Below are 14269 nucleotides of genomic sequence, written 5' to 3'. Positions count from 1 at the left end.
GTTTAGCCTTTCGCCCTTTGAACCGTGAGCGCATTTTGAACATCAAACATGGCTGCGGTAGATTTCGGAGACACTGAACTCTTCGAGCAGTTCGAGGAGAAAGTGCCAGTCGCTAAACACATTCGAATGACACATAATGATGATGACGACGACGAAGAAGGTTCAGATCAACTTCGACAGTCATTAGAAGAGTGCGAAGAGAGAATACAACGTCTGAATGCAGAGAATATCCTTAAAGTGCATTACCCATTGGGCGTGCTGACGGTTTCTCATTGCATGCTTAAATACATTTGACTGTTTATAGTGGGAAATGTTGATTTCTTTGCACCAGTTTGCTTTGCGGTTGAAACTATCTGCACCTCGAAGTGTAGATAACAAACATTGCACTGCACATTGTGCTCAGCTACGTAGAGCAACAACAATGTCAATGCTTCTCGGATGTTTGTGTTTATCTGTTACGATCACAGTATGACCGCAGAGTTTCAGCTTTAATCTCTAAAATATACTACGCGTTTCCTCTCATCGTGTATCTTTAAGGGATGCACCGATTTAGACATTTTGGCCAATACCGATTATTATTTTTTGTTATGACTAATAACTGATATTATTATAAATCTACACTGTTTAACCTGTTTTGTTTTACGAAAACCATTTAAGCTTTAGCTTCAGTCAAGGTGGAATTTTACTATCTGCAGTGACATCAAAACAAAATGTACAGTAAAAAAGACGGATAAGTGTTTATTATGGTGAATAGTAGGATAATGTGGGTCTGGGACACCGAACCTTTGATGTGGTTATTTCTTGCTCTTATTACAATCAAGTCCTGTTTTGATGTTAGCAATAAACTTCAATCGCGTGATTGAAGTGTCATTTGTTGGTCTGTATTTTTTGGAGTGACACTCGGTGAATTGCAATATGCAAAAAATGTGCCAGATTACCTTAATTCACCTTACTTCTGAAATATGGCATAGAATAAGTGTACACTGATTGAATTGAGACCAAGGAAGCTCTGATACAGTCTGCCTAATACCAGCCAAATAAGACCAATACTGATAATAAACACTAGAAAAGAATAAATAAAATATAATTTTCAACTGAGATCCACCTTTACACTACAATTAAACCTTTTTGTTTTGTAGAATGTTTACTGAAAATATTTGAAAACATAAATTGTGCGTTATCCATTGTCTAGGCTGTTGGTACGTTACTGAAATGACACAAGGGAGAGCTGAGGCTTTGTTAATTGGCCAAGCAAAAACAATGCAGATAATCTCAGAATGACCAAATACCGGACAATATCACTAGTAGTCACTTATTTTGTGCATGCCTAGTACGTACCTCTTTGTTTGACTTTACATTTTTTTGCTTTAATCCTATGTGATTGCCTGTTAATGTTAACTATTTGTCTGTTGAGGTGTCCACCCACATGTTTGTGTATTATGTTTTTTGCACCTTGACGATGATCCACATGAGGAACTGAAGAGAAAGTTAAATATATTAAGTCGTCCTATGTGAGTTAATATTTTCACAATGTTTTAATATACAGTAAAACTGGGCATTTATGTGCAAATGTTTATTCACTGTGATTGATTGATTGTTTGCTCATTTTTATGCCAGGGGTATAAAAATTGAAAATTCCAAAACCGATGGGCCACTGTACCAAGTTCTTTTTGGAAACAATAGCATTTCCAAGTATGTATTTGTTCCATAACCCTTTGATTTGAATGGGTCACAATTTCAGTGTTTTGAAAATTTCTGTTTTGTTAATTAAAGCACATGAGACTCTTTATGTTTTCAGGCAACATCGGCAAGAGATTGAAGACTTCATCTTCCATCTTGTCCAGAAACACCTACATGAGCAGAACAATGTTCCAGACGGCTCTGCTCTTCATGTCAACCCACATGTGTGTATTTAATGTCACTGGACAAGCCACTTGTTATAACGTACGTCTCAATTACCAAACACATTTATTTTATTTTTTTCAGTATTCAAGTTTTGTCATGGAGGAGAGCTACAAAAAGAAGGCTTCCTGTACCTCCAAACATATCAAAGATGCTTTCAGTGTGAGTTCTTCAGACCTGTGACTTAACATTAATTATTCTTATACAAGACAAATCAAAACAAATGTAACCAGAGCTCATATATGCTTCTTGCTTTGTAGATGATAGGGAGTGTTTTGTACTTCACCAACTTCTGCATTGACAAACTTGGCCAACCGCTGCTGAATGAAAACCCTCAACTTACTGAAGGATGGGAAGTTCCCAAGTATCCTAAAAGTTTATAGCCAGTGTTGCACCTTAATCTTATCCTACTGTGCTCTTGATGATTTAGAGAATGCTTTAAGTGTATTTTACTCATGTTTATGCACATCACTGCTCCTGAATCACTTTTGCAAAGATACCAGCAGGTCTTTGGCCAGGTCATTGCCTTTGAAGGCCAAGAGGTGCAAATAAAGGAGAAAAGGTATGTAAACCTGTTAGAAGGGATAGTTAAAGAGTGCAACATTTGGGTGCCGGAAGTAAAAAATTCCATTCATTTTTTCAATAGGAAAATTTATTTTTAATTTACAAAACTTTCAAGACGTATGAACAATGAGCTCTGAGCAATGATAAAATGTTGATTTAGAAACCACAAGTCAGTGTGGTTTCATTTTAAGAAATGTTTAATTGTTTAACTGCTGAATTCCTGGTGAAGAACTACACTACCCATAATCCTGAAGAGAAATCCACCAATTAGAGAAGTCACTGTTACTGGAGAGCAAAATTGCTGCTGAACTCTTCTTTTGCCACAAATTTTGCTTTATGGTAACAGTGACCGACCACTCCCATGAAGCATTCTTGATGTAATGGCATTATGCTCCTTTTCAAATACCTATTTGCTTCAAATCTAATTTTGTAATGTCATTCATATCGTAGCTGGTTGGTTTGGTTCATTTGGTTCATGGCTTCAAACTCTTTTGGAAGATTTTTTGAAATCCCTATGGAGAAAACGAATGGGAAAATAGTCCTGGAACTAAGGCTGCTGAAAAAGTGAACAACTGTTGTACTTTTTTGGCTTATGCTGCTTTCACATGCTATCTGAATTGTCATGAATACAAGTTGCAAACTTGGAAGTTGCACATGAACGCCCCCTAAAATCATAATTATGATTGGGAAGTTTGGCGGTAATTTTGAAACCGGAGTTAACGAGTTGTGATGACCCATAAGTTTAGTTTAATTAGTGAATGGTAGGAAATTACTTCAGAATACAGCTACCTTGTAAACTGTTGCAGTTTCCATTGTATACATTTATGTATATCTGAAAAATGTAATCATTGTCCTCAATGTTTCCAATTCTTTCTCAGAAATGGGAAGTTGTTTTTTCCGTCAAGCAAGTGATGGCAGCATAAACTATAAGATGTTTTCTAATATTGATATTTATGGTACTGCAATTTTCTTTGAAAGTCTTTTTTTATTTTTTTCCTTTTATACTTAATTCCTTTTTAAAGGTTTTACTGTGAAGCAAGATATGCAGCACATATCTGATTAGCTTCTTAGCTTTTTGGTTGAAGACAAAAACTGTTTTGTTTACAGACCAAGACCATGCTGTTTTAACTGTGGTTCTGTGGACCATCAGCTGCGAGACTGTCCAGAGGTGTTTCTCCTTACTTACAGACAGTATTTCTGTTAATGCTTGTTTAAATCTATTACATTATTATGTTAATATTAGAATGTTCTTAAGTCACTTTCACACATACAGTCTTTTCTGTATATTTAATGGCATTTTTCTGTTTAGAGGTCATGTGTGAACAGGCAAATCAACTCTGACAATTTGTGTTCGTAAGAAGTTGTTATATTGCCTAAAGTTCTGAACTGATGCCATGTGTGAACAAAGTCGTAAGACTTAATAGTTTGAGCATGTACAGGGTAAAAAGTTTAGTCAAATTGTACATTTGCTGAAAGGGAAAGAGCTTCTCTCCATCCTAGCAGATGAAGAAATTGGTTGACAGATTAATAGAACAGTTCAGTCCAAAGTATAGTAACCGATTTTGTGTGTGCTCGCCTGGAATTGGTTGCATTAATTAGTGGGTCCACAAGGTGGCAACACTAACAGTTCGCTTGTTGCTTTGAAGAAATAGTACAAGAACTCAATGTTAACGATAGAAGATTAAAACAACTGGATGTGCGCATCAAGAGTGCGTAAGTGAGAAGGTCAAGAGATACCTGCATTAGTATATAAGTCGAGTCTGAATGACTATAAAGACATCTAAACTCCTGAAGACAAAAAGTCCAGTATGGCATAGCAGTCGACCCGTGTATGCATGCACGGTCAATTGGAGTATACTTTGAAAGGCCAGAGTGTTCAGCTGTACACATACGCTAGCGTAAAGCCGAAGTATACTTTGGACTTCAGAGGCTCTCTTACTTCATGATAAAGTTAATGACATCACAGGTTTTGCAGATCACAATGCAGATAATAGACAGAAAGCCTTTGCATGTGTTAATAGCAGATGTAGTACATTTACCAGTAAAGGTAATCTGGCAATTTTACTGCAATTTAATGGGTTTGAAAGGGGCTAATGTGAGCACATATACAACACAATTATAAATTGAGTCTATAGTATAAAATCTTTGAGGGGCTTTGAGTGTTTTAAACTTTTATTTTATTGTTTAAGCCTAAAGATATGGCTCGCATCAATGAGAAGAGGAGGGAGTTTTCACAGAACAACAATCAGAGCAACCAGCGATACCATGCAGAAGAGGTCGAGGAGCGGTTTGCAAAGTACAAGCCAGGAAAAGTGAGGTCAGCCGATTTTTTTAATTTTTTTTTTTATTTAATACCCCCAAAACAATAAGGCCCAGGAATAGACAATGATTCAGTGTTTATTTAAAAACATAAATGATAAAAACATCAGAAAATTTAGTAGCCATTGACTTTTTTGTTTTGTTTTTTGCCTAGTGCTAAATTTGGTCACACATGCAAGTAATTTACTTGCATTGTAGAGGGTTGTTTTTCCACATCTTGCACATCAAGACAGAGGAATAGTTCACCCAAAATTAAAGCTCTTTTATGATTCACTCACCCTCATGTCGTTCCAAACCTGTATCACTTTCTTTTTTGTGTGGATGCAAAAATTTTTTTTTAAAGAATGTCCAATTTTAAAAGACCCAAATTTGTCATAAAAGTAGTCCATTCGAATTGTGCGTCATATTCCAAGTCTTCTGAAGACATACTATAAGTTTTGGTAAGAAACAACCCGAAGTTAATTTACAGTGAAAAGCTTGACTTCTGGCATGGCTTTCCTTTGCATGTTCATGAGTGCATGAGAAAAGACCTTACAAAAATCGAGAGTTCATGGCAAATTTGCCGCAAACTTGCTGCAAATTCAACACTGTTCTTTTTCACATGCAAATGAGCTTTGCGGCAAATTTTCCATTGTTGCCAAAGGTTTGCTACAAGTTCACCACTACTGGTGAAGAGCTGCAAACATTTGCGGCGAATCAAAAGCTAATTTGCATGTGAAAATAATGAGTGGCAAGTTTGCGGCTAATTTGCCAGAACTCTAGATTTTTTTGTAAGGGAGTTCATTCATGTGCTCATGCTCAGACTTGCATTGTTTTGATATAATGAGGTTTAAAGGAATAGTTAATCCAAAAATGTAAAATTCTCTTATTTCTCACCCTCATGCCATCCCAGATGTGTATGACTTGTTTTCTTCAGCAGAAAACAAACAAATATTTTTTTAGAATATGTCAGCGCTGTAGGTCCATACAATGCAAGTAAATGGTGATCAGAACTTTTTATCTCCAAAAATCACATAAAGGAAACATAAAAGTAATCCTTAAGACTCCAGTTGTTAAATCCATATCTTCAGAAGCCAAATAATATGTGTGGGTGAGAAACAGGACAATATTTAAGTCCTTTTTAACTCTAAATCTCCAATTTAACTTTCACTTTCAGATGTGAAAGTGAAACTAAACAGACACTGCATGTGACTTTCAGATGTGAAAGTGGAGATTTAGAGTTAAAAAAGGACTTAAATTTTCATCTGTTTGTCACCCACACCTATTATATCGCTTCTGAAGATATGGATTTAACAGCTGGAGATTTATGGATTACTTCTGTTTCCTTTATGTGATTTTTGGAGCTGCAAAGGTCTGATCACCATTCACTTGCATTGTAAGGACCTACAGAGCTGAGATATTCTTCTAAAAATGTTTTGTTTTTGATCAGCTGAAGAAATAGTCATACACTTCTGGGATGGCATGAGGGTGAGTAAATTAGAGAATTTTCATTTTTGGGTGAACTATCCCTTTAAGTACAAGCAATTATGAATGAGTTTTTCCTCAGGTATTCAAGAGTGTGCAAAGAAGAGTTTTGACGGAAGTCAAGATTTTCACTGTAAAATAGCGTAAAAATCCTGGGTCGTTTCTCACCAAAACCTATTGTATGCCATCAGTGAGCCACTGTCAACTGCCATTTGTATTGAAATCAGTGAAAGGCGCATCCTTTAAAATTCCTCCTTTTGTGTTATGCAGTAGAACAAGTCATATGGGTTTGGAACTAAATGAAGGTGAGTAAATGATGACAGAATGTTTATATTTAGACTAACTATTTCTTTAAATGATATGCGATTGATATTGTCTTTGTAGTCAAGAGCTTCTTGATGCCCTTGGGGTCACAGCAAACACCCTTCCACCGTTCATCTATCGCATGAGGGAGCTGGGCTACCCGCCTGGCTGGTTAAAAGAAGCAGAGATGGAAAACTCTGGTTTAATGCTCTATGATGGCAAGGGTGGGTTTTGTGCTGTAGTATGTATTGGACTGAAAGATTTTGATCTTGAAGAAGCAGAATTACAGGATTGTAGCTTTTTAAATAAAAACGGTTTTGTCATTGACTGTTATTTGCTTGAAATTTTCTTTTTAAGGAACAAATGATGGTGAGCGTTCTGAAGATGAAGAAAACCTCAGCCAAAAGATATCTTATGATGTCTCCCGGCTGGTTGATTTTCCTGGATTCAATGTCAATCCACCACCCAACATAAGGGATGTAAGTGTACACAAGTGTACACAAAATATTAAAAGGAAACACTTGCGGAACCTCCAAGTATTACATGTATTTAAGCACACAGAATTCATACCTTTAAAGGGACAGTTCACACATAAATGAAAACATTGTCATCAATTAGTCACCCTCGTGTTTTTACAAACCTTTATATCCAGTAGTTTTTTCATGGAACACAAAAGAAGATGCAATGCAAAATATAAGCCTCCATCACATTCGCTTTCAACCATTGAAATCTAGTTTACTTTATGTGGATTACCTGAAACAAATGAAATGGCAGATGGCTGTACTGTATATTTGTCTGAATATTCACAATGAAAGAATAGGACCCATAATTAATGCTAATTGATATTAAACTTTTTTTTTAACAAATAACTGTCTCTTGTTTGTAGTTTTAAATCCATCAAACTTGCATTTTTATTTTTTTTTTTCAGGACTTCAGGTCTTTTGGATCCATTCCCATGCAGCCTCAGCACTGGAAACAAAATTTTGCTGCTTTTTTGAGCAATACTTTTCCAGAGGTAAAAACATCTTTTGCTGCGTATTTTTAAGATGTCTAGTTTGTTGCCAAAATTCACATTTCCCCATAAATCCATGTCCTCGTGAATTCATTTCTCCGCCCACAGCCTGGCTCTAACTGCAATAAGAGACGTCATGAGTCTGAATCAACACCCGAGCAGACAAAGAAACGGAGATCCAGTTCAGACCCACGCCACGGTTCTGATATGGAGATAGAGTCAGGTACATGGTTTGGACTCCTACATGTAGGAATGTAGGTTTTACGAGGACAGATTGTTCCTGTAAGCACAAACAAAACTATTTTACAATAGGCATGAATTTCCATAGATGAACAAAATGGTTCTCTTTATTATCTTTAAACATGGAGAAAATCTATTTCTTATCCATATTACCATGTTCTTGTAGCTCAACTGGTTGAGTGTGGTGCTAACAACGGCAAGGTAATGGGTTCGATTTTTCAGGAAACACAAATCCTGATAAAATGTGTAACTTGAATGCACTGTAAGCCGCTTCGGAGAGTGTCTGTTAAATGCATAAATGAATTGCAATATTAGAACACTGCCTAACAATGTCATTACCTGATTTATTGTTGTTGTTTGTTAAGGCGAGTATCACTAGTGTTATTGCTAGTACTGATGATTAGGATTTGTTCTGAACCCCTAACCTTAAATATTAATTTCGGTGCTTGAACGGTCAACCATGAAAACTCAAATAGTGTGATATGTTTTAAATTTTCTCAACCTATTGGCAAATTGTTTTTTTTTCTCCCTTGTTTTAATCATATATCTAGCAAAATTTAGTTAGTTTAAAGCAATATTTTGGGTCGAATGCAAGATAAGGCCAATTAACAGCATTTTTTAAGTAATACTGATTTTCACAAAAAATAATTCCACAGTGTCCCACCTTTTCTTTAAGAAAAAAGAAAAAATCGAGGTTACAGTGAGGTACTTACAATGGAAGTGAATGGGGCCAATTTTTGGAGGGATAAATGGCAGACATTTTAAGCATATTACTCTTAAAAAAAAATTTAAAAAAAAATAAATAAAAAATCACTTACATTAATTCTTCGGTCAAAACTTGTGTATCACTTGAGCTGTTAAGTTGGTTTAGGTTTCACTGCATTACATCATCATGGCAACAGTGTTAAATTGCATGTAACTGTACACAGAAAAGTTTAGTAAGTGATTTTATTACATTAAAACCATGTTAACATGCATAATGTTTACATCTTGTTGCTATACTTTTGAAAAAGTGAGTATTTTATCATTTATTGACCCCATTCACTTCCATTATAAGTGCCTCACTGAAACCCAGATTTTTGCTTTTTTTTTTTTTTAAAGAAAAGGAGAGACAAAAGGAAATCAAAATTAAAGGAATATTCTGGGTTCAATACAAGTTAAGCTCTGACAGCATTTGTGGCATAAAGTTGATTGCCACACAAATTTATTTTAACTCGTCCCTCCTTTTCTTTAAAAAATCAAGGTTACAGTGGGACACTTACAATGGAAGTGAATGGGGGTCAGTGTTTGGAGGATTTAAAGGCAGAAATGTGACGCTTATAATTTTATAAAAGCACTTACATTAAATCTTCTGTTAAAACTCATGTATTATTTTAGCTTTAAGTTATTTAAATTGCCATTTTTACAGTCATTTTAGGGTTTATTGGAATCACATCGTCATGATTTACACAAAGAAGTTTAGTAAGTGAATTTATAACAATAAAATCATGTTTGCATGCATATTGTTTGTCTTGTGGCTATACTTTTGAAACCTTACATCCTTACATCCATTGTAAGTGCCTCACTGTAACCCAGATTTTTGAATTTTTTTAAGAAAAGGAGGGATGAGTCAAAATACATTTTTGTGGTTATCAATATTATGCCACAAATAACTTAACTTGTATTGAACCCAGAATAATTCCTTTTAATGCCATCTTGTTTTGAGGGTGTTTAGAAATTATTTCTGTAAAACAAGACAAAGATACCGTTTAAGGAAATTATTTTTTGCACTGTGACATTTGAGTTTTTGCCTATCTACAGATCATGACACACCTCAAAATAGACCTGATGGATTCCAGTTCCAAACACCACTCCCTCCTGGTTCTTCACCTGTAGGCATTCCTCCACCCCTACCACTGGGAACGCCTCCCACCACGCCCACCCCACCTCCACTCCCTAAAGGTACTCCACCTGCTACTCCACCCACACATTATTCTCCATCTAGTCGAATGAGAGGCATGGCTGATGGGGAGGAATCAGAAGATGGGCTAACCCTAGAAGAACTTGAGGAGCAGCAAAGGCTTCTTTGGGCAGCCCTCGAGAAGGCAGATACTGCAACTAACAGCGATTCTGATGCAGGAGCTTCCGGGACCCCTGTCCCAAGTTCCCCCAGTATTTGCACTCCTGTCAGGCCTGATACAGAAGAGGAAGAACAACAGGTTAAGATGGAGAACTTGAGTCATGCATATGAAATCATGAGCACACCTGCTTCACCCATTGAAGAGTCAGAGGCCAGTGTTTGTGAGGATGAGACAGAGAGAATAGATGAAACAACTAGTGATGGAGAAGTAAAACATTCGATAAATGAAAACGTGATCAATTCGCAACCAGACATGGGTGACATTATTGTCCTGGATGAAATTTATGAGCAAAATGATGATCAAGATGCATCGAATATCACTGAAGCCACTCCACAAACAAGCACGCAAGAGTCAAACGCTCCAGCGGTTGAGAACACAGTGGAACCTGAAATAAATAAAGTAACTTTCGTTCCACACCGTAGCAAATTTGCTGCAGGAATAATTCCTTTTGAGGACACGCCTGAGTTTACAGAGGTCGCTGAAGCAACAGGGGTTTACCTCAAGATTCGAGATCTTCTCAAAAGCTCCCCAAGAAATCAGGCCAAAAACAAAAAATAATTGAAGACGTCTGTTTTTTTTAACTTGTGGCCCACGAATGCTTTTTTTCTTACTGTTACCCAGTCAGTTTATATGTAGTGTAACTTTGGTGATCTGTTTCTTTTTTTACGGGTTATCAATAGTGTGATTTGCATCATTTTAAAAAAAGAAAATAACAAAAAACACAGATTGGCACATTTGATCTTCATGTACCTGGACATTAACTGGCTTTTTTACTTCAGATTTACTGTGCTGTAGATAATTTTTTTTATTCTTCCTGTTGAGTTATTTGGGTCCTTTTTGCTACATCTTGTGGCATGCTCAGTTGTATGCCTAGCACAGTTAATTTGTGTAATTTATTATGAATATCTTTCATCTTAAATAATTTCTTAAAGATTCTGACCGTTTATAATGGTGCCCACTTCACTGAATTAAAATTTTTAACTAGAGAATGGTAGTAAAAGCAAATCATTTCACTTTTAATATTTCAATATAAAGTTGTTGCTCCCTGTCACCACTCAACCAGGCCCAGGTGAATTATTTCTACAGTTTTCACTAGGGATGTGCGAGAGTGGTTGACTAAACGGTTCTGATGCTGCTAGTCAACACTAGAATTACTAGTCGCTTTATATTTTTACAAAGGCTGCGCTTAAATTGATGTTCATGTTACACATTTTAAATATAATTATACAAATACTATTAAAAAAAGTTAATATCTGGAGCAGATACAAAGTTTCATTTCACCTCACGGCATGCATAGGAAAATGTCCTCTCACTGGACAAGCAAACTCAGCAAAGTAGCTATGAAATCACTTCGGTGGTGGTGCGGGAAGAAGATTTCCAAAATGTTGGCTTGAAAGTCGCTATGGATGTTTTCACATTTGAGTCTTTAAATCTGTGCGTGCTTGTAAGTTATTTTCCTGCTGAGTGGGCTTTTTCAAGTGCAGGATAATTGCCTCAGGTGAGTCAGGTCCGTCTTTCACAAGACCATGTTGACATGTTAATTTTGCTCATCAAAAATGTATGCTTTTAAGTAGCCTAGAAAATTACTGTTTTAACCTGGATATGCCTTTTTTTTTTTTTTTTTACAGAGTGACTATTTGCACCCCGATCTAAATAGCATCTGCCACACAGTGCAGCTATAGGTGTCGCTGCAGTGGCGTGGGGTGTAAGGATGGTGTGAATGCTCTGTTGTCTTGGCGACCATGGTTTGAATCCTCATTTTGTCCCACTCTTATTCCCATCTGATTTCCTGTTTCCACTCTTAATATTTCCTTTAATATTACTAAATATAATAGATAAAAATGAATGTAAATGTTGATTTCATCACAGTGGTATGGTCACGGTGAATGTCGAGGAGTGTAGAGAAGGGTTTGATCCGGAGGCGGGGTCTGTCGATCGCACTCATTCGGCTCGGCATAGCTTGTGTGTATATTGCATCATACTATAGTAATATTGTAGTAACCATGTTTTTTTGGTTTTTTTGGCAGAAACCATAGATGCAGTTAACAATGGTGTTGCTACAGTAATATGGTGGTAATATACAGTATTGTGCAAAAGTGTTAGGCACTTTAAGATGTTTCACAAAAACATTTGTCTTAAGATGGTTATTTATATCTTCAGCTTTAGTGTGTAAATAAGAAATATACATTTTAGACTCTCAAACATTCCTTTTGCAAAAATAATAGAATAGAAGAACAGGGAGCCATGCAACAGATGGCATGGCCCCCACTGAACATAGAGTCAGTTTGGGATATACATGAAGAGACAAGCAATTGAGACATCCTTAATAAATAGAAGAACTGTGGCAAATTCTCCAAGAAGCTTAGAACATCCTATCTGCCAAAAACAAAGAAAAACTGTGTCCAGGTGTGCTTAGGAGAATTGGTGCTCTTTTGAAGGCAAAGGTGGTTACACCAAATATTGATTTATCTTTTTTATGTTCACTGGACCTTGTATGGTGTTAATTGATAAATGAAAACTATTGCACAGTACTGTAACCACAGTTAATTTTGTGGTTACTGCAATTTATAACAAAATACCATGGTGAAACTGGTTTCTGTAGTAAGACCAAGGTTATTTTTTCTAAGGTAAGGTTAGGATTAGGGGTAAGGGTTAATGTAGTGAGTATGTGGAACTCTAAATAAACACAAACACTGCAGTGATGCCCATTTACTGTATGCTAGTATAAATATGGGTGCAAATTGTATCTGACACTATTTGCACCAGGATTGGGGTGCAAATAATATCTGACACTTTGCACTGGGGTGTAAATAGCATGTACCATTATTTGCACTAGTGTGCAAATATCATCTGCCTTTTTTTTTTTTTTTTACCCTGCTGATTAAGAAGGCTATTTTCAACTATGTGCCAACTGCTTAATGGATGAAACTATCTTTTGTTCTGTGTGCAGGCACGTCATGTTTAGAATATATTAGGGTTTACGGCAGCATCCCGCAGATCTGACCCATTCTTCCCCGAAGTTCATAACAAACTGTCTAACTGTCCCTTCTCTGTGCGCTCGCGCAGTGACGCCATCCTCTCTAATGTGGATCATGGGGAAGAAAAGGGTTATGCCCAACTACCCCCTGTGGAGGAGGCTGTAGCAGCACACCTCTGCCCAGCGAGTAAACGGATTGTGGAAATCACACCCCATACATCCTTCCAAACCATGTCGACAAACGTCCCCACTGGTGGGAAAAGCTTACTCAGCGGCAGGACAAGCTGGATCAGCACTCCGCAGTGTTGGTGCTCCAGGTATTTCAAGCCAAGCTCCTCAAGCAAATGGACGAGCACGGCTTCAATCCAGAGACATTCAGAGAACTCTGCACCATTACAGACTTAGCGCTGCATGCCACGAAAGTCACTGTGTAGGTCATTGGCAAGTCCTTGGGCAACCTGGCAGTTCTTGATCGACATATATGGCTGACCCTCACAGAAATGAGTGATAAGATAAAAGCCACTCAGTTGGATGCTCCAGTGCCTCCAGCCAGCCTCTTTGGCGGCTCTGTGAATAAGTTTGCTGAGCGTTACGTCGCAACTCAGCAGCAGTCACAGGCTATGAGACACTTTATGCCCAAATGGAGTATATCACAGCCGGTTCGCCCTCGCTCTGTTTTGAGCCAGCACCCGAATAAAAGCCCCATACCTGCTGCCTCACCAGCACCTGCATATCAGCATGCACAGCAAAAGCGCTCCTGACGGGCACAACCCTTTGAAGCGGAAAGCAGAGCCCGCGGTTCCCTCCGGGTCTGCTCCAAAAAAAGGCTTGATTAGAGACACAAAACACTGTTCCCCATCTCCCCACTACTGTTTGTCAGGAAAGGAATATTATTGTTCACAATATTGTTCAAAATGTTGTTCCTGTGTCTTGCACTCAAATAAATGCAATAAAAAAAAAAATGCAATTTGTAGCAAATGCACAAGATGCTCACACATTCTCAATAAAGACCCCTTTTCCTCTTCAAAGCACACACATTATGCGCAACCGCTTCCCTGTTGTGAGCGACGCATTATATTATACGGTAAACAAACCAAATTGCCCTCTGTCCCGCTACGCGGATGAGTGGTGAGCCGTAACAGGTATTTTAGAATGTTCGATAGTTTTTTGCACCCATGGTTATATGATCCAGTTTGCACGCCGGACACCCCATTTCAATGGCGTGCTGTCTTCCACGGTTTCGTACGAAGACACGCCAATGTTACGAGCCGAAATACACAATCTCCTTGTGAAAAGCGCGGTAGAGATTGTGCTAAATTGTAAGCCCAAAAAGGGTTTTACAGCTGTTATTTTCTTGTCCCAAAGTAA

The 14269-nt window shown here is 37.5% G+C and overlaps 1 protein-coding gene across 2 annotated transcripts; it reads left to right on the top strand.

Annotated features, from left to right (window-relative positions):
- The first annotated feature begins 21 nt into the window (after positions 1–21).
- LOC127435629 (zinc finger CCHC domain-containing protein 8-like) lies at positions 22–13860 on the top strand. Of its 2 annotated transcripts, XR_007896259.1 has the most exons (15): positions 22–228; positions 1471–1511; positions 1618–1692; positions 1799–1904; positions 1987–2064; positions 2163–2266; positions 2399–2464; positions 3574–3634; positions 4656–4783; positions 6634–6776; positions 6910–7031; positions 7481–7567; positions 7673–7787; positions 9605–11886; positions 12875–13856. XR_007896259.1 is itself a non-coding variant. In XM_051689230.1 (14 exons), the coding sequence occupies exons 1-14, from the start codon at positions 49–51 to the stop codon at positions 10480–10482; spliced, it is 2184 nt and encodes a 727-aa protein (XP_051545190.1). In that variant the 5' UTR covers positions 22–48; the 3' UTR covers positions 10483–13860. The 2 variants fall into 2 exon arrangements, 1 of the variants encoding a protein (XP_051545190.1); XM_051689230.1 differs by having other exon boundaries at positions 9605–13860.
- Positions 13861–14269: the final 409 nt, after the last annotated feature.

Source organism: Myxocyprinus asiaticus, chromosome 4 (assembly GCF_019703515.2).
Source record: "Myxocyprinus asiaticus isolate MX2 ecotype Aquarium Trade chromosome 4, UBuf_Myxa_2, whole genome shotgun sequence".
NCBI classification, from domain to species: Eukaryota; Metazoa; Chordata; class Actinopteri; order Cypriniformes; family Catostomidae; genus Myxocyprinus; species Myxocyprinus asiaticus.
Note: the sequence above shows the minus strand (reverse complement) of the source record. Positions and strands in the feature narration are given on the sequence as shown.

Coding starts and splice junctions, on each gene's coding strand:
- LOC127435629 (XM_051689230.1), top strand. CDS start 49: ATGGCTGCGGTAGATTTCGGAGACACTGAACTCTTCGAGCAGTTCGAG. Junction 2,065..2,162: donor ATATCAAAGATGCTTTCAGT/GTGAGTTCTTCA, acceptor CTTGCTTTGTAG/ATGATAGGGAGTGTTTTGTA. Junction 7,568..7,672: donor TGAGCAATACTTTTCCAGAG/GTAAAAACATCT, acceptor CTCCGCCCACAG/CCTGGCTCTAACTGCAATAA.